The sequence below is a fragment of the Rattus norvegicus genome, chromosome 7 (assembly GCF_021556685.1).
Source record: "Rattus norvegicus strain SHRSP/BbbUtx chromosome 7, alternate assembly SHRSP_T2T, whole genome shotgun sequence".
Lineage (NCBI taxonomy): Eukaryota > Metazoa > Chordata > Mammalia > Rodentia > Muridae > Rattus > Rattus norvegicus.
The window spans coordinates 72401596-72422017 of NC_141540.1; the positions used below are offsets into that span (position 1 = coordinate 72401596).

General features: G+C 46.7%; 1 protein-coding gene across 8 annotated transcripts; it reads right to left on the minus strand.

The window, feature by feature from the left end:
* Positions 1-3639: 3639 nt before the first annotated feature.
* Atp23 (ATP23 metallopeptidase and ATP synthase assembly factor homolog) lies at positions 3640-18744 on the minus strand. Of its 8 annotated transcripts, none has more exons than NM_001134466.1 (6): positions 18455-18705; positions 16537-16582; positions 15596-15677; positions 9732-9869; positions 8056-8139; positions 3640-4119 (listed from the first exon to the last, which is right to left on the minus strand). In NM_001134466.1, the coding sequence occupies exons 1-6, from the start codon at positions 18639-18641 to the stop codon at positions 3916-3918; spliced, it is 741 nt and encodes a 246-aa protein (NP_001127938.1). In that variant the 5' UTR covers positions 18642-18705; the 3' UTR covers positions 3640-3915. The 8 variants fall into 8 exon arrangements, 6 of the variants coding, with proteins under 6 accessions (NP_001127938.1, XP_087412527.1, XP_087412530.1 ...); XR_015623903.1 differs by having other exon boundaries at positions 3673-4119; positions 8056-8211; positions 18455-18744; XR_015623902.1 differs by having other exon boundaries at positions 3673-4119; positions 8056-8211; positions 15596-15719; positions 18455-18744.
* Positions 18745-20422: the final 1678 nt, after the last annotated feature.

The window sequence follows — 20422 nt, forward strand, 5'->3', positions numbered from 1 at the left end:
AATCACCTGGGAGTGAGATCTCTGGCCATGCCATGGATAACCAACTCAATCACCTTAATTGAAGTGGGAAGTGTAGTGAGAATTTTGGTTTCTTTGAAAAACACAGAAAGAGTATAAGAATGTGTTTTCACTTTAATCCCAGGTGCGGGATGTGGGGCTGTTACACTGTCTACAGCAGGTGACTGTGATTTGCCTCATGCTCTGGCAGGGATGGGATTTTACCAGCCGCAAGCATGTGACCTTTGTGATCCTGGGGACTCTTCAGAGGATAGATAAATGCTAGGGCCCTGAGAGAAGGTTGCTGGATTGGTGGTTGGTTGCTGTTGGTTGTGTTTTGTGAAGTGGTCTTTTAAGTAGTCATGCACAAAAAAGAAACAAGAAATTAGATCTTCTGACGGTAAAGTTCAAACTTGCCCCAAGGAACACAATGCTGCCCCCAATCAGCAGAAAATGACAAAAATAATAGATTTTCCCTTCTATCCTTTTTTCTCTCCTATCTAGTGTTAGGAGGTTGAAAGAGTAGAAGAAAACAAGTGGAGACAAGTGGAAGAAAGAAGAACCCACAATGTAGCAAACTTCCAGCTACAGGGAATACTTGCCCACATTGGGCGGCTCCATTCCCTAGCTGGGATCCTGCAATGCATAGCTTGAAAAGGTGAGCAGAACGGTGGCCATCTCCATCAAGCTCCTGCCGACCTAACTCTCCCACCATAATGGACAGTGCGAGCTAAAATACCTCCCTCATGTATTCATGAGGTGTGTTTACAACACCAGATTACTAGGAACAAGCCAATAACTACACATAGAAGTACAAACGAGTCGTGATCTATTTACATCACCCAATTCTCTCTGCAAGAAAAGGGTGTTACCGGTACAGGAAGCAAGATTAAGATGCACAGACGTTTACGTAGAAGGCACCTGATACTAAGAGAGGGCATACTGCGGGGTGGCTTGCAGGCTCAGTGCTAGGCCTCAGGAAACAGAGGTAGCTGGCGTCGTGAGTTCCAGGACAACCTATCCAAAAGAAAGAGGGGAGGGAGGGAGGGAAGGAAGAAGGAAGGGAAGAGGGACGGAAGGAGGGAGGGAGAAGGGAGAAAGCATATGTGATGATTCCATGTATGTAAAATTCTAGGATGGTTAAAATTAATCTGAAATAAATCAGAGCAAAGGGTTCCTGCATGGTGGAGAGGAAGAAACAAGCTAAGAAACAAAGGATTCTGGGATGATGAAAAAGTCTTGTGCCACCCATTGTAAATTCAGACTGTGTTTGCCCCATTAGTATATGGAGGGATTAGAGAGAATTAGAGAGAACTCATCAGGGAGGGTAAGCACACAAAGATGTCAGTTAGGAAATTTACCATGAGGGGCTGGAGAGGTGGCTCAGTGTTAAGAGCACTGACTGCTCTTCCAGAGGTCCTGAGTTCAATTCCCAGCAACCACATGGTGGCTCATTACCTTTAGGGATTTGAGGCCCTCTTCTGTTACATTGAAGACAGCAACAGTGTACTCATGTAAATAAAATAAGTAAATAAAACTTAAAAAAAAAGAAAGAAAGGAAGACAAAGATAATGTTAAAGTTCATCTGGAAATCACATGAAGAGAAATAGCCTCCCCCACCAAAAGTAACCAAAGTAATTGTGAGAGACATTTCCTCCCAGACATGGAAGCATTGTATTACATATACAAATGTGTCCTATTTTAAGAAACATGAAACCATAAAAGTACAATTTTTAAAAAGCATGCATGTGATATGCATACATACACACATGCATGCATACATGCATACAGGCAAAAAACACAATGTTTAAATCTGAAAAAAAAAAAAAAAGCCAGGCTGGAGACCCCGCTGAGGTGTTAGATATTCACAGACCTTACAGAAGACCTGAATTTGGTTCTCAGCTTGCATGCCAGGCAGTTCCCACCATCTGTAACTCCAGCTCCAGGGAGTCTGATGCCCTCTTGTGGTCCCCACAGGCACCTGTTGCACTCATGTGCACACCAGCACACAGGCATCCACACCCAACTTAAAATACATCTTTAAGTAAATTCTGAAGAGGCCCAAGGTGGTGCAGTCCCTTAGACACTGGTAGACGTTTGCACCAGCGCAGCCTCTATGGAAACCAGATGAAGCTGGTTTCTTTTGCTCCTCAAGAGCTGACAGTAGAGGGTTGGGGATTTAGCTCAGTGGTAGGTAGCTACTGTCACGTAGGTAGAGGAGCGAGCCTGGGCATATGCATGCCCGACAGATCTGCACATGGTACACATGACTACTGCAGCAATGCTCATGACAACCTGTTAGGGAGCAGCCAGGTGTCATCGTTGGAAAAGGGATAAGGAAGATGTGGTGCAGGTGCAGAATAGACAGGTCAGGGAGACAGTCAGGATGAAACCTGTCATCTGCTGGGAAACAGATGCTAGAGAGAAATGTGTAAAGCAAAGTAAGTCAGATTCATGATGAATACGTCTTCGCTGAAATCTGGAACCAAAAGAGTATGTGGGGGGGGGGGGAGTCGGGGGGAGACAGACAGACAGAGACAGAGAGAGAGAGAGAGAGAGAGAGAGAGAGAGAGAGAGAGAGAGAGGTAAGAGGAGAAATGGAATCACTAGAGAAGGGGCCAGGAGAGTTACAAGGGTGAATACTGACACCACACAACAGATAACTGAATAAAAAATACCATTTTAAAGCCCATTACTTTGTACACACAAATACACGCTAATAAAAGTTTGACTGTAGAGTTTCCATTTAAGTTGAAAAGAATGCAACATATGTATTATCTACTCAGACATGCCCACATATCTTGTCTGGACTTAATCCAAGTGTTGTCTGCAGCAGAAGTGCAGCCAGCAAGGAGGTGCAGCCAGCAATCAGGAGGGGCAGGCGACAGGACAAGGTCTCCTTTTCCCCTTTGAGACCAAGTCTCACATAGGCCAGGCTAACCTCAAACTCACTCTCTAGCCAGCACTGGCCTGTAATCCCCATCCTCCTGCCTCCGCCTCCCACATGCTAGGATTACAGACATACTACCACACTGTCTAGAATATTCTCTGAATGTAAAACTCAGGTATGTGTACTGACAAAGTATGTTAAAATTATATGAGTAAAGTCTTATAAACACATACAAATTAAACTAAATTGCATTATAGATTGAATGTAGTTCTTAGGTTTAAAAGAATTTAATACAGGGGGCTGGTGAGATGGCTCAGCAGTTAAGAGCAGTGGCTGCTCTTTCAAAGGACCTGAATAGAATCCCAGCACCCACACAGTGGCTCACAACCATCTCTGACTCCAGGTCTAACGGATCCAAGGCCTGGTTCTGGCCTCTCCAGGCACCAGGCAAACACATGATACACAGACACACATACAGGCAGAACATGCATATGCATAAAATAAAAACAAATAAAACCTAAAAGGAAAATAAGTATTGACCTGTCCACACACATACACACATGGACAATGACCTTGACCTTTGAGTGAATTATTCCTGACTTCCACTCTTTGTATTTTTGACCCTGACAAAATCTCGACGAATGTCCCTACGACCCAATCGTCTCATTGTCTGTAAATACTAACATCGACCGCCCTCCATCACACAGTGCAGGCTTCACAGAGGTCACAACCAAATTTTAAAACAATCTCGTAAGAGAATAAAAGGGCCAAAAATAAGTACCCTGTAGAAAATACAAAAATGCCATTTATTTTCCTTGTTTACTAAATGGTTAGCTATAAAGATCCCATTTCCCCCTTGTGGTTTAAGGAGTTCCTTTTACCACGGTTATTTCATTTTTTTGTAGGCAAACGCTAAAATCGGCATGTTCTGCATTTTATGCACAGAGCCTAACTGATCGTTTATATTCTATACATTCTGTGTTGAAGAACTTCATGTTCCTCAAGATCCTGACAGACAACCACTGTCCTCATATGTTCGAGTAGTAGCGACCACGGTTCTGAAAGTCCCTGTGAGCGTATCTGGCATACGTCTTGTTATGCGGGATCCTGCCAAAGGGTTCTCGGTCATTGAAACAGGCCTGGAAGACTTCATCCACGGCTTTCTGGGCCTCTTCTCTGCTGATGTTCCGGACCGCCAAGATAGACAGAACAGCTCTGTCTCGCACACAAGTCTAAGAGAAGGAAAGCACACGGTTTTAACGTTGTGTGAAACTTAATCATAGGATACCACTATATGTTACCTAAACCAAAATAAGATTAATTTCTCCAGGGTTGGAGAGAGGGCTCATCAGTTAGGAGTTCCCCTACTAGAGGACCTAGGTTCAATTCTCAGCACCCAAACAACAGTCTGTAACTCCAGGCCCAGGGAATCTGACACTCTCACACAGACAAACGTGTCATCAAAACACTAAGGCATGTAAAATAAAATACGTCATATCACTTCTCCTCCTGTTCTTTTATTAATTTCTGCCATTCTAAAAAGTAAAATAAAATTAACAAATATAATTCTCTAACCTTGGAACATGTCAGTCACTCTAAAACTATTTAGATGTAAATAAGACCCCTGTTTATTATTTTCTCAGGCATTGTCTGCCAAACATGAATTCCCGCTTTGCGAAATCACAAGAAATCCATAGACAAGGTCCTGATTGATCTTGCTGAATTAAAATTAAAACACATTTCAAGGGGCTGGAGAGATGGCTCAGTGGTTAAGAGAGATGCTTGCTGTTTCAAAGGACCCGAGTTTAATCCCCAACTGCCATGGTGGGCAGCTCACAGACACCCATAACTCCAGCTCCGGGATCTGAGGCCCTCTTCTGGCCTCCAAAGGCATCAACACTCACATGCACACACCCACACACAGCCACACATACAGGTAACTAAAAATAAAACCTAACTTTGAAAAAAATAAAATAAAATGCACTTCAATTCCAGGCCTCTTTCGTAACTTCTCAGCAGACTGCTGATAGATTAACTGTTTATCCTGAGGCAACAGGAAACTATTCAGACAGACACCCAAACTTAAAAGGTGCCTCTGGTTTTAGACAGAAATTAAACATAATCTTTCATAGGTCTCAGTTTTACTATGAGAATAACTTGTCTAATATCTTCAATCTGTTGATCCTCAAACTTCCATGTTTTAAGATGTGTAAGGCCCTGACATTCCAATTCCTAGAGACCTTTTAAAATACTTTTTTCTCTCTTCTCCGAACTAAAACTCAAAAGAAAGTCCATTAAAGATAATTGTGGTGGTTTGAATAGACTAGGCCCAAGGGGCGGCACTCTTTGTGAGGTGTGGCCTTGTTGGACCAGGTGTGGCCTTGTTGGAGGAAGTGTGTCACTGTGGGCTTGGACTTCAAGACCCTTGTCCTAGCTGCCTGGAAGTCAGACTTCTAGCTGCCTTAGGAACAAGAGGTGGGACTCTCAGCTCCTCCCCTGGCATCTGTCTGGACACTGCATGCTCCTACCTTGATGATAATGGACTGACCCTCTGAACCTGTAAGCCAGCCCCAACTAAATGTTGTCCTTATAAGAGTTGCCTTGGTCATGGTGTCTATTCACAGCAGTAAATCCCTAACTACGATAATAACCAAAAGAATATCATCTCTTCTCCAAACTAAAATTCAAAAGAATGGTAGGTGATCTGTCCATTAAAGATTGTCAAAAGTAGGCATGGTGGCTCAGACAACGCTCAGGAGGCATGAGGACCAAACTCAGGCCAGCCCGGCTACATGTCAAGACTGTCTCAAAAACAAAAGTAAAAATCTAGGCCTGTGTGGAAACATTCCTCTATTCCCACCAGCTCCAGGCTGAGGCAGGCTGAGTCTGAGCCCAGGAGAAGAAAACCAGCAACACAAGACCTAGTATCAAAAAAGGAACAAATAAAAAATAAACCGATTTTTGATGCTAGTCACCAATATTCTGCTTTCCTAGTTTTACCTCCACTCATCACTCAAGCTGGAAATGCTCACACGCAACGGGACAACGCAAGATACACAGCGAGACCCTGTTCCCCCTCCCCGAAAAACAGATGTCAAAGCTGCACAAGACTCAATGACAGACCACAGTTGGGATTTACTGGTCCTTGCCAAGCGGTGGTGGCACACACCTTTAATCCCAGCACATGGGAGGCAGAGGCAGCAGATCTCTCTGAGTTTGAGGCCAGCCTGGTCTACACAGCAAGTTCCAGGCTACACAGAGAAACCCTGTTGTAAAAAGCCTCTGCATCAGCTCCCGCCTCCAGGTTATCTGTCCTGGCTTCCTTCAGTGATGGACTACAGATATCAAAGTATAAGCCAAGTAACCCCTCTCCTCCCCAACTTGCCTTTTGGGCACGGTGTTTCATCATCAATAATCATCCAAGCTAAAGCAAATTCATACCAGAATAGTGAGGTATAGCTGTTTCAGACCGGACCATGTTTTTATGGGGAAGGCTGTGGAAAGGCTTTGGAACTTTGGACAAGAAAAGCCATTGAGTGTTGAGACCTCAGTGGGAGGCTCTGTGGGAGCCTAAAGATAAGAGTGTTGAGAGCTGTGCAGAAGAGAGAGGCCTGGCATGTGACGTTTCAGGGGGAAGTTTAAAGACTCAATCAGGGCCATTTGCTACTTTGATTTAAGATTCTGTGGTTCCAGTCAGGGGGGCCAGAACAAGAGACCAAAACCACTGAGGTGAAGTGTTTCCCCAGAGTCAGCTGTGTGCAGAGGTGGCAAGGTTGTACCTCGTGCTGGCAGCCAGACTCGGTCATGTGTAAGAGTCACCCAGGTGGAACTGGTTCTGAGGGCAAGAAGGGATCATGAAGAGCAGCCGAGGAGCGGCACTGTGAGAGGCCAGGAGAGGGCACTTGTGAAGGTGCAGCCTCAGAGGCAGTGGAATCCCCAGGACTGAGGGGTTATGGAGAAAGCTGAGACTCTGACATGAAGACAGCCCAAGGCTGGTTACTGTGAAAGTGCGTCCCAAAGAACAGTAAAAGACCCAGCATTTTGGAGATGCCAGGACCATAGGACAGCCCCTAAGAAGAGCAGCAGCAGTGGAGGGGAGCCAGCAAAGCCTAAAAGACAAGCTGTGTGTGCTGCCAAGGACAGAGCTGGAGACGTGACTCGGGCCCTCTGGAGGAGGTCAGAAGATTGTGACTGAACCCCAGACATTGGACATTGAGTTATTTACACTGTTGGGGCTTTGTTTTGCTTTGTTCTAATCATGACTGTGCCCTGTTTCTTCCCTCTTGAAGTAACAAAGTATTTATTTTTTCATTTTATTGGAGCCCACAGTTGAAAGACTGAATTTTTAAAAGAGACTGAATTTTTACAGAGACTAAACTTTTTTGGTTTTGTTTTTTTCAAGACAGGGTTTCTCCATATAGACCTGGCTGTCCTGGAACTCACTCTGTAGACCAACTGGCCTCAAACTCAGAGATCTGACTGCTCCTACCTCTTGAATGCTGGGATTGAAGGCGTAGCCACCACTGCCCGGCCAAAGACTGAACTTTTAAAGTGTCTGAATTGGTAAAGACTAAGCGACTTTGTAATAGTCTGTAATATGTTTTCTTATTCATTAATCTGTGATCTGGGGGTTGAACCAAAAAAAAAAAAAAAAAAAGGAAAGATTATGTCTTAAAGTATTGTGTGTCAAATTATCAAGGGGTCGATTGTGCGTGTGTGTGTGTGTGTGTGCGCGTGTGTGTGTGTGTGTGTGTGTGTGTGTGTGTGTGTGTGTGTGCGTACACCCACAGGACTATTAGGACATAAGGAAGGCAGGCTATGATTTCACTTGGATTCTCTATCTCTCCCCACTTAAAAGTATCCCAGAGTTGGGGCTGGAGAGATGGCTCAGCAGTTAAGGGCACTCCCTGCTCTGGCAGAGGACCCAGGTTTGGCTCCCAGCACCCACGTGCAAGTTCACAACCACACGTAACTCCACTTCGTGGGAGGTCCAGTGTCTTCTTCGGGCCTCACAAGCACTCACACTCACAGCTCGCCTCTCAGGCAGTCCCACGGCTGCCCATGACCATGACGTAATCTCCATCAACATGGGTGTCTGTTGGTACTGAGTGTACTTCCTTTCCTCTGCTCACAACACTGGGGTTAGGTGATCCCAGGGCCATGTTTACCTGATGGTGTTGTTTTAATCCAAAACGCAGCCTGAGAAGCTCGTTCACCAGTGAGCAGTCCCCACTGAGGCTCGCAGCTCGGATCTGTCACAAACACAGAGGGCAAGTAAGAAGCAAAGAGGCTCTCAGTCTCTCCACACCAGCCAACGTCTAAAACTGCGAAAGAATAGAAAATCACCATGTATTTCTGACTCCAGTGTATCTGACACTTCCCTCTAAATAATATCCTTAAATATCTGCTAGCACATACCCCAGGAGTGTGCTGTACAAATTGGGGCACTGGGGCAGGGGACTTTCTAAACCTCACCTGTAGCCTCATGGGCAGTAACAATTCCTCCTCGAACACAGGGTCAGAGTTGGACCTCCTGGTTAAAATTCATGATCTCTAGAGGATACAGTCCTAGAAATTACCAAAGGACTTCAAGAAAGCAATCCTTCCAAACAAACTACCATGTGATCCTGGCCACAGACCTCAGCCGCTCAAGCCTCAGCCATGAGTCTCCTCAGGCCCCTCAGACTGTGTGTAGGACGTTACATCATGCAAAGCTCAAATGACGCAGACCAATCTACTGAAGTTAGCCCAGATCTTCTGATTTATGACGTTAACAGGTTTCTTTTTTTTTAAGTTCTGGGACTGCCCCCATATATGGCACAGCATTTAGCCAGTTTTGTAGTTCACTGCCAAGAGAATGTCTGCTCCTTGTTGCTTCCACACTGACACGGGTGCATTCCTCTGTGAAGCTCGAAGCATTTAACACACGTTAGCCAATCCCACTGGAGAGAGACCTGCTTAAAAACTCAGATTTTGTCTACTCTCCAAATAATGAGTTTTAGTTAGAAGCAGTGGGGGCACATACTGACTTCAAGAGAAGGAGAAAACAGTCTACATTATAAACTACATGCCTGAGATTTGCTAATTCCTCAAGCCCTCATTATAATGAGATCCTCAAGTAATGAAATTCAAGCACTAAATATATATGTCCCACTAGGAGTGTGCAGACTTCTGAGAGCAACCCAAAACCATTAATGATAAATACCTTTTTAATATTGTGCTCCTGAGGCTAAATGTTTTACTCCAGGGCAAACAGTGACTCTGAATAGGAAGCAACCAGCCCAGTAGGAAGCCGGGCAGGCCCAGTTCTGCCAGTAACTAGGATCCAAACTAGTGTCTCACTTTGCACACACGGAAGACAAGGATAAGTGGTCCTCAGCGGGCTCTTGTTGACAGTGAAAGAGAACCAGAAGGGCTGGGGATGGAACACTGGTGGGCTCTGCCCAGCATGCATGGGCTCTCAGCTCTACCCCAGTTTTGCAAAAGCAAATCCAAGGCTGGGAATACAGTTCAGTTGGAAGTGTCTGAAAAGCATGCACGGGTCCCTCGGCTCAAATCCCAAAACCATACAAATCAGTCATTTTTTAAAAAGAAAAAAACAAAAAAAAAACCCATCCAAGAATTGCATTTAGCTCTCAAGTGTACCCCAAGAAAAGTATTCACTATGATTTTATTATGATTTAAATGAGTCAATGCTACTATTAGGCCTCGAATATAACATTTATAGCAATTCTACAAAGAGACCATGCTAAAGTGACAAGAGCAAAGAAAGGAATATGCTTGAATAAGTTGCACCTGAATAAACACTTCAGTGTTTTGGGGGAAAAAAAATGTCTAAACTCACCTCCGAGCACGCCAGGTGGTGGACGTTGGTGAACCAGTGGACGTGGGCCCGGCAATGGTCAAACGCGTGAATGAGCTCGTGGGTGACAACCCTGCCCATATGTGCCTGATTTCGGATATTGTTCTCGCACAAAACAATCTAGGAAACACCAAAGTAGGAAAAGTTTCCCTCATTTCTGAAACCAGTTCCTTTTCTAGATCCCATTTCTCTCCTGCATGGCCACCTGCTGGGAGCCTCACTCAATCTCTCCCTCACATCCCCTCAAGCCCCACTTCTGGTGACCTCTCCTCAGTAGGCCATGCCTGCAGTCCAGTTAAGAACCCGTTCGTATGCTGCACCCCCAAAGCTGACCACACCAGTTTGCCTCGGATGCCGCAGCACTGCGGTTCTACGAATGGGCTTTGGGAAGAGACAGACATATTTAAAGCACTGTTCAGGGCCCTGCTAACCTAGCAAGCTGGCAGTTTTCCATATATATATTTTTTTTCAACTGTTAGGGAGTAATACAGACATGAGTGTGGGTGGCCACAGAGATTAGAAGAGACTCTAGAGCTCTAATGTAAACTCTGATCTCCTGAAAGAGGATTAAGTGTCCTGGAGTAATCTCTCCAGGTCCCCAAGCAAGTTTCTTAGCCTCTCTGTGCCTCAGTTCCCTCAGCTATAAGAAGGAGATAATTGTGGTCAGGGAACCACTGGGACTATGCAAAGAGCTTCTCTGCAGGTTTCAGAACAAGCAGCAAGTAAACACCAGTCCCCCAGCTAGAATGAGGGAAAGTTCCAGGAATGCCCCCCACCCCCACCTCCCCCAACCCCCACCTTCCCAACCCCACCGCCCAGCAGATGTCAGAAAGGAGAGTGCAAGCCAGTGGCTCGCTAGGCAGGGCCCTATGAGAACAAGGAAGGCAGGAGGGTCCTAACCATGACAGCTGTGTTACCACGCCTGACATCGGGAGGTGCAGTCGCTTTCAACATTAACTTGCCCAACTAACATTCATTAAGACCTAATAATTGGCTTGCAATCTATCAGACAGGAATGAATAAATATTCATCCAAGTGATTAACACATGCAGTGGTAGTCCTGGGCAAGTACAGGAACATCACGCTTGATCTGGAGAACACAGGCCTCTCTAGCAGGAATGTTCAACTCAGACCTGCAGGCCGGGTGGGGGGTGCGGCTCTCTTGGGAGAGTGCTTACCCAGCAAGCACCAGGCCCTGGGCTCTGTCACCCAGTACTGCTCGCGCCAGACAGGCAGACCACTAGGGACACAGAAGCAGAACCAGAAGTTCCTGGTCATCCTCAACTATACGGTGAGTTCAGGCTAGCCTGAGCTACAGAATCTGTCTCAAAAATAAGCAAATAGTGCTGGGGCGATGGCTCAATGGTTAAGGACACTGGCTGTTCTCCAGGACCTGAGTTTAATTCCAGCACTCATGGGGCAGCTCACAACCATCTGTAACTGCAGTTCCAAGGGATCTGACGCCCCCTTCTGGCTTCTGTGGGTAACAGACACATACATGAAGCACAGATCTACTATCAAAACAACCGTGCAGATAAATATGAAAAGTTAAATTTGAAAGACAGTGGGGAAGGGAGGTACCTAAGACAGTTTGCGGGGAGGAAAGAAAAGGAGAAATCATGTAATTAGACTCTAATTTCAAAAAAACAATTTATTTAAATCCAGAATTAGGGGCTGGAGATAGCTCAGCGGTTAAGAGCACTCAGCGCTCTTCCAGAGATCCTGAGTTCAATTCCCAGCAACCACATGGGGTTTCACAATCACCTGTAATGGGATCCAAAGCCCTCTTTGCTGTGTCTGGTGTGTACTCACCTCATATATAGAAGAAAACAGGGATCTGACCTATTTAAACAAGAGGAGGGAATGGGAACAGCATGTGCAAAGGAGAAGGAGGGCTGGAGGAAGAGATCGTGTGAGAAGCTGAAAGCTGGACCAAGGGCAGAAGCGGAGTGGGTCAGAAGACTTGAGCCAGGGGACATGGCAGAGGCCGTGCCACACAGACCCTTGTATTCTACATCAGCGAGAAGCTTCCAAGGAGAACACTGAAACAGAGGCATGCTTTGTGTTTACCCTTAAAAGTACAATAAAAGAATAAATGCATTCAGAGAAACTAGATAGAGGCCCTACGGCTAACTCTGACCCTGACCCTGACCCTAAACCTAACCCTAACCCTCAAACCCTAACACTAACCCCCTAACCCTAACCCAAACCCTAACCCCCAAACCCTAACACTAACCCTCAAACTCTAACCCTCTAACCACTCTAACCCTGAGCCTAACCCTGACCCTGACTATCCTGACCCTGACTATGACCTTAATCCTAATCCTAACCCTGATCCTGTGACCATAACCCTAACCCTAACCCTAACTGTGACCCTAACACTAATTCTAACCCTGACCCCTCTAACCCTAACCCTAATCCTAACTGTGACCATGACCCATGACCCTGGCCCTAAGCTTGTGACTCTAACCCTAATCCTAACTGTGACCCTGACCCTGACCCTGGCCCTAACCCTAACCCTAACTATAACCATGACCTGAGCCCTAACCCTAGTCAACATGGTATTCTAGGCAAGAAGCAGAAGATAGCACTTGCAGGCAAGAATGGTAGGAGCTAAAGAATAATTTAGAAGTTAAATTGAAAATGGTTGAATCAGAAATAAGGAAGGAACCAGAAGTATTCTACAAATGACTACACTAAATGATAGAAACATCTACTGAGATGTTAAGCTGAGTGTGGTGGGTCATTCATGTGATCCCAGAACATGGATCGGGGTACACTGTCTCACCTAGCCTGAGCTACACGGAGACCAGCCTGGGCTACACCAAACAAACAAACAAACAAACAAACAAACAAACAAAAACCACCCTGAAAGAAAAGAGGACGGGGGGCTGGGGATTTAGCTCAGTGGTAGAGCGCTTACCTAGGAAGCGCAAGGCCCTGGGTTCGGTCCCCAGCTCCAAAAAAAAGAAAAGGAAAAAGAAAAAAAAAGAAAAAAAAAAAAGAAAAGAGGACGGAAGGTGAAAAAACTAAAACCCAGATTGGGTAAAGAATCACCAAGGTGAACTTGGGCAAACAGGGTCTGAGGTATACTGCAGAATCCATGGACTACATTTTTTTTTAATTTTTAAGATTTTCTTAGCTATTTTATATGAGTACACTGTGGCTGTCTTCAGACACACCAGAAAAGGGCATCAGATCCCATCACAGATGGTTGTGAGCCACCATGTGGTTGCTGGGAATTGAACTCAGGACCTCAGGAAGAGCAGCCAGTGCTCTTAACCGCTGAGCCATCTCTCCAGCCCTGGTCTAAGGTATCTTTAAGACAATCCAAGTGAAAGTGGAAGCAAGCATTTGAATACACAGGCAGAACATTCAAGACAGAACTCAAAGAGAAACAAGATCCCCTCCGCGGAACACAGAGGAGAGAAAAGAAGGTCTGTGGGACGTCAACACTTAAGGGTGGAAGAGAACATCAGCAAAGGAGCAGACAGGAGAATGTACAGGAAACCACGGAACAGTGAGGCTCCACACACGCTAAAGACCCTGTGGTCCTGAGCCACCGTTCTGAGTACACTATGACCCTGTGGTTCTCCTCAGACTTGTATCTCGGAGACACTGCAAAGATCAGCAGGAGGGAAGGATCAAGAATACCTGCAGCACTATCTCGTCCAATTACAAGGTTGGAAACAGAATCAGATAGGGTGAGCTCTGATGGCAATGCAGAGGAACAGTATTTAAGTGAAGTTTAGAAAACCAGAGAGAGCTGGAGAGATTCCCAGCAACCACATGGTGGCTCATAACCATCTGTAATGAGGTCTGATGCCCTCTTCTGGCCTGTAGGCACACATGCAGGCAGAAAGCTGCATGATGTATACATAATAAATAGATATTTTTAAAAAAAAGATGACCACACGGTTATCTGAGGTCCTGAGAGCGCTCGACTCCTCAGATCTGGGTGGCAGCCACACGCACAGAGGCTTCCCTGTTACTCAAAGTGTACTTACTCATAGCTTCCTAATTTTCTGGATAAATGGAAGACTTCATGATAAAAACTGCAATGTAAAACAGGACGGACGGACGGACGGACTAGGGCTGGACTGCACTTAACACTGCTGAGAGCTGGGAATTCCAAATGTTCGCTCTGCTTTTGTTCCTGAGACGGGTTCTCCAGCCCAGCTGGCCTCGAGCTCTCGAGGTAGCTGAGGGCGGCCTTGAACTTCTGATCCTTAGCCCCATCTCCTGAGTGCTGGGACATGTGCCACCAAGCAGGGATTATGCAGGGTTAGGGGCTGAGTTCAGGGGTCCATGGAAGACCCATGTAAGAAGCGAGGTAAGGCCTCGGCCAAGTGAGCCACAGCCCCAGCTCCCAAAAACGCTCGCTCTCCTTAACCACTGCAGGGGAGTGGGTAACCTTATCAAGAGAAAGCTATCGGTGCTGTGACGGCAACCTACCAGAGAGGAAACTGCGAGTAAGAAAATATAACCTGCCCAAGCAGAGGGACTAGGATTCCAACTCCAGTCTCACTGTAAAATCCACAGTGTTGGCCCATAATTACTGCAGAGAGTTAGGAATAACCAAATATGTATCAAATTATCCAGCAGAAAGCAGTAGGTGGGGTTCAGCATCGACGCTATACTCAAACTGGAAAGGTTACCTACAACACTCTCAGCTACCTTTGCCATGGCTCCTAATCCGCCTGCCACCTCCAGTATTGGCAAAACCCTCCACTGACTGAAAACTAAAAACAAAGCTGAACGCTCACGAGCGGGTGAGGCACCATTACGAACAACTTTAGCACGGATAACTAGTTTATTCTCATCACCAGGCTAAAAGATAGATGTGGTCATTATCGACAATATGAAAAATAATCCCACTCCCTCCACGCAAAAGTTACCTCACGTGGTCTTACCTCTTACCCCAGCATTCACAGCGGCAACCACACGGCTCACATCTGTTTGCAAATGTCAGTCACAGTTTTCCACATGGTGTCCCCGCCCTCCGGCTAAACTACGTAGCATGTTACTCAACAGACCTGTGGTTTCCTACGGTTTCGGTTAATGGCATTTGCCTTCTCTTTGCAGAGGCTTTGTATATTTTAACTGAGTATTAGCTGTCAATCAGTGCGTCACTGTCCTGTTGTGGTAACCACATGCCATAGTTTGGACCCTGACTGACTACCTTCCATCAGCCTAGGAGTTAAAGAATTAGTTCCTCTTTTTTTTCCCTTTGTGTCTAAGTGTGTTTTGTCTGCATGTGTGTCTGGGTCCACAATCACGCCTGCAGGGGCCAGAAGCGGGTGATGGGCTTTCTGATGGTTGTGAGCTGTCACGTGTGTATAGGGAACCTTATCCTATGGGAAAGCAGGCAGTGCTCTGAACCCCTCTCTCCTGCCCCAAAGGACCCGTTAGCCTGTGGCACTACATAAGTGGGGCCCAGCAGAAGGAAGTTAAATCGTTGTGTATGAGGGAGCTGTTGTGACACTGATGTCAGTATATATAGCTGCCCCACGATGCACACCACAAAGGCGACGCGGTCACACGACCATGGACTGACGCCAAGAGCCAAAGTTACTCTTGTCTCCATACAAGTTCAACTTCTCAGTTTACGGGAACAGACAGTTACCACAGCACAACCCTCCAGCCTGCCGCACACTCCTAACCATTCGAGTTCATGGCTCACCTCCTTCAGAGCAGCAGCACTCCTTAAGAGCAAGGACCACAACCGACCTTGCTTTAAAAGTCCTACGCAAGGACTGCAGGATAGGATGCGTGGCATGTGGACCGTGTCAGGCGCGTATCAGAAGGGATAAAAGGGAAGGGAACGACCCAGCAAAGAAACGCACCTGAGACGTGGACGCATCAAAGCCTCCGCTGACGTTGCCATCACAGACTTCGCAGGAAAAGTGCCTTCCCCTGTTCACGGCACTGGAAAGCACAGAGAGACGTGAGCAGCCCCCGCCAGAACACCTAGGACCGCAAGGCACAGCTCTCTCACCGTCTCACACGGTCAGGACTCAGCTATCTCATCTCTAGACTAAGGAGAGTCTGAGGCAGTATGGTCTGCAGAGTCCGTACTGCCTCGGATTCCATTGGGGTCCACCTGACTGGGACCACACTGGAAAGATGACAGAGTTCCGACCTTGGGCCATAGTGGTAAGAGTAGATATCAGAAGTCACTTCCTCTAATCCTGAGTTAACATCTGGAAGCCTCCTATTAGTCCATGCTAACCACAATGCCCTGTGCTGAAGGGCTGGAGAGGCCAAGTTTGGTAATTACTTACAAGAGAGACTGAATAGTGCCCTTACTAAGCCTGCCACGGTTGACAGAGAAAGGTTGTGGTCCCAAGTGAGAAATCCCAAGTATAAAAGCTCTACCGTTAATTAGTTCAGAGCAGGGGGTGGGGAGGTACAGAACAGACAGTGACTTTTTTTTAAGATTTACTTATCTATCTTATGTATGTGGGTACAATGACACTCTCTTCAGACACACCAGAAGAGGGCATCAGATCCCATTACAGATGGTTATGAGCCACCATGTGGTTGCTGGGAATTGAACTCAGGACCTCTGGAAAAGCAATCAGTGCTTTTTTTTTTTTTTTTTTTTTTTTTTTTTTTTTTTTGTCTTTTTTCTTTTTTTTTCCGGAGCTGGGGACCGAACCCAGGGCCTTGCCTCTTGCCCAGGGCCTCTATCGCTGAGCTAAATCCCCAACCCCGCAATCAGTGCTCTTAACCACTGAGCCATCTCTCCAGCACAACGGTGGCTTTTAAAAAAAGATTTACTTACCAACCTGAATGTTTCATAGCATCAAGTAGAAGCTTGACATACGGATCTACAAAGACATTAATTATGCCCATTAGAAAATGTAGCAGCAATTAAAGCGTCCAAACAGCATTGAAAAATAACTCGCAAACACCATCTTAAACCAGTTTCTAAAATGATGAATAAAACATGTAAATTAATGCCAATTAGATCAAGTCCTGAAGGGGTTGGGGATTTAGCTCAGTGGGAGAGCGCTTGCCTAGCAAGCACAAGGCCCTGGGTTCGGTCCTCAGCTCCAAAAAAAAGAAAATCAAGTCCTGATGAAATAGAACATAAAAACAGACACTAAAATGCTCCCCACAAGTATCTTTATATCAAAGGTTGCTTTTGCTTAAATGACTAAACACTTTGCATTATAGCACATGTTAGGAGACCAGGGCATCCTGGGCCATGGTCAGAAAAACAAACCAGCACAGACCTGGATTGGAGGCAGGCAGCGCCTCCACTGTTCTCTGTGTCACATCTTGCCTCACTCTGACTACCACATTCCAATGGGACCTGCCAACCAAAGCTCTTCAGTGAGGGTTGGCAGGCAGAAATGTGTGAGTCTGTGCTAATAAGAAAGAAGACAGGCAGCTCAGGGACTGAGCCCAGTGGTGGGGCCTTGCCTAGAAAGCACAAGGGTTCAGTCCTCACCTCTGGGGAAGGGGAGGGAGGGAGGGAGGGAGGGAGGGAGGGAGGGAGGGAGGGAGGAAGGAAGGAAAGAGGGAGGGAGGGAGGGAGGGAGGGAGGGAAGAGGAGAGGAGAGGAGAGGAGAGGAGAGGAGAGGAGAGGAGAGGAGAGGAGAGGAGGAGAGCAAGAGGGCACTAAAAAGACAGCTCAGGGGTTAGTAGCATGTGTTGCTCTTGCAGAGGACCCAGGTTGAGTTCCCAGCACCCACAGAGTAGCTCACAGTCCTGGAAGCCAGGAAAGCAGACAGTGCGCAGACATACATGCAGGCAAAACAATCACACACAAAAATAAATAAATAAAAAAAAAAAACTTTAAAAAAAGACAGTAAAATCTTTTATCAGTTGACTATTCAATTATGACCGATTCTGCTATAAAATAGTAACTTTATTATTTGGAACAAATATATTTAAATCTTACTTTCCTAATAAATCTGAAGTACACAGGCAATCTATGCTGATGCAGAAAAGCAAGGCAGTGTCCCTGGACTGAAGAGAAATTGCTCAGTGGGAACCAGTGTGGCTGCCTGACCCGCAGCAGTAATAAACCTCTTAGATGTCATGGTCCTCCTAGAGAATAATCCCTAGAAAACTGCACGTAGGTAGGTGCATAAACACGAGGGTTTTCCTTTTTTTTTTTTTTTTTTCTTTTTTCTTTTTTTCTTTATTCTATGTAAGTGTACTGTAGCTGTCTTCAGACACACCAGAAGAGGGCATCAGATCCTATTACAGATGTTTGTGAGCCACCATGTGGTTGCTGGGATTTGAACTCAGGACCTCTGGACGAGCAGTGCTCTTCATCACTGAGCCATCTCTCCAGTCTCCGAAACGAGGGTTTTCAAACGTTTCTGTTCTAGCTTTCTCCCCTGTCACTACTGCCGTGAATGAAGGTTAAAGAATTCCCCGCCCCAGGGAAGGGGTGCACAGGTAGAAGTAAAACTGCCTTATTAATGAAGAGTTCTTTCCAGCTTTCTCAACAGCATCCTACAGCCCGTGCAGCTGCATAACTTACATAAGAAATTAGTGAGTGTGACCCAGAAGGGCAGACTTCCAGCCTGGGCCTTCACTAGCCCGAGTGGGGCGGGAGCCCACGCCCCCTCCCGCCCACGCAGCCCTGGGGCTGCAGTGCAGCCCGGGATCTGTGGGGTCCAGGCCCTTCCTCGCCCCCGGGTCCGGTGTCACCCCGACCCCAGCCTCCAGGTCACGGTTCCTACTCGTCTCCAGCGTCTTCAAGAGCATGAGCGGACAACTCTGATCCCGGGTGAAGAGGCTGGAAAGGAAGCCCTGCTGGGACTTCCCCTGAGCCGGTGGCTCGGACGAGCCCTGGCCTGAGTCGGATCGCTGCAGCAGCGGCTCGCCTGCTTCAGGGCCTGGCTCGCCGCCTCCCGGAGCTCCCGCCATGCGGCCCGCAAGCCTCCTCCTGCCCGCTCGCCCTGGCCGACGCGGGGTAGCCGCTTCCGCCGCCCGCAGACGGACCGGAGGACCGCGAGGAGAAGCCCCGACTAGCAGTTCGGGGCGGGCTTTTGGGTGGGCGTGGTGGTGGGCGGGGCGTGGTGGGCGGTGCTTCGTGGCCCACCAATGCTGGCCATGAAGTTCCCTTCCGCACCTCAGCCATCGTCCTCTCACTCCCTCACCTCCTGTTTCTCTCATTCCCGCTACCCACTCAGAATTAAAGGCAGTGTTTTCAGAAACGTTTGGAAACAATAACGACTGACTGGTCTCATCAAAATGTGGCTCCTCGGGACCCATTCATCAACCCTACTCTTGCTCCAGAAATAACTTGTAATATGATACACACCTCACTTCTACAGCATATACGTATATATCTCAACTCACTCTGTGACATCTGACTCGAAGGCCTTTTCCTCAGTTCCCATAATCAGAGTACAGATTAAGTGTATTCCCCAGGGCATTACCAGCACGCTGACTCAAAATTATTGTTGTCTGATCTGCAGTTGAAGGCACTTTGTCTGTGTTAGTGCACTCATGACAAACTTTAGTGTGTGTGTGTGTGTGTGTGTGTGTGTGTGTGTGTGTGTGTGGTGTGTGTTCCTTCCTCACTAAATTATTCATCTCAGTTCACACTGCTGAACAACTGCTGCCATGCGCCAGGCAGGATGGTTGAGTCTGAGGAAACAAGGACAAATGAGACATTTTCTGAAGTTGAACCACGGCATATGTTTTATGTAGGAAAAACGTCTGAGAAAGACAGGCGTGCAATGCCTTGTGAACAGCTCTTGGGAGTCACGGTGCTCGATAATCATGAGTTGATTGGGAAGCAGCGGACGTTCACTTGTTTGAAATATTATACAAATATGAGTGCCTGCACTTACAGACTAATAAAGCTATAAGCCAAAAAAAATATTCTTTTTATTAAGCTCCACTTATGTGCATTATTTCCCATCCTCACTACAACCCTGCAAAATAATATCAACCCTAATATCCAGATAGAGGCAAGCTCAGCAAAACAGACTTATCCAGCTACGGAAGGCTGAGGGTGTGACTCAATTGAGAGTGTTCACATGATATGCATGAAGGGCTGGGTTCTATGCCCAGGGCCACGTAAGCAGACAGTGGCAAAATGTGCCTGTGACAGCAGCACTCAGGAGGTAAAGACAGAAGGGTCAGAGATCCAGTGTGATCCTCAGCTATACTGCAAGGTCAACGCCAGGCTGGGTTACATGGGACCACTTTGATATCAGACATGGAGATGCAGAGTTTGGAGTTTGCCCAGCTGGTTTCCTGCCTTGCTTTGGGGGATTACAGTTAAGTGACTAAATGAATGTCAGAAGAGACCTTGAATTTTGGACTTTTAACATTGTTGAGACTGCTATAGACTATGGGGGCTTTTGAAGTTGGACTAAAAATAGTTTGCATTATGCTATGTTTAGGTATGGCCCCCATAGACTGATGTGTTTAAACAAGCCTATGGGGCCAGGGAGTGGAATGTGATGGTTTGTATACGCTTGGTCCATGGAGTGGCACCATTAGGAGGTGTGGCCCTGTTGGAGTGGGTGTGTCATTGTGGGTGTGGGCTTTAATACCCTCATCCTAGCCGCCTGGAAGTGAGTATTCTGCTAGCAGCCTCCAGATGAAGATGTAGAACTCTCAGCTCCTCCTGCACCATGCCTGCCTGAATGCTGCCATGTTCCCACCTTGGTGATAATAGACTGAACCTCTGA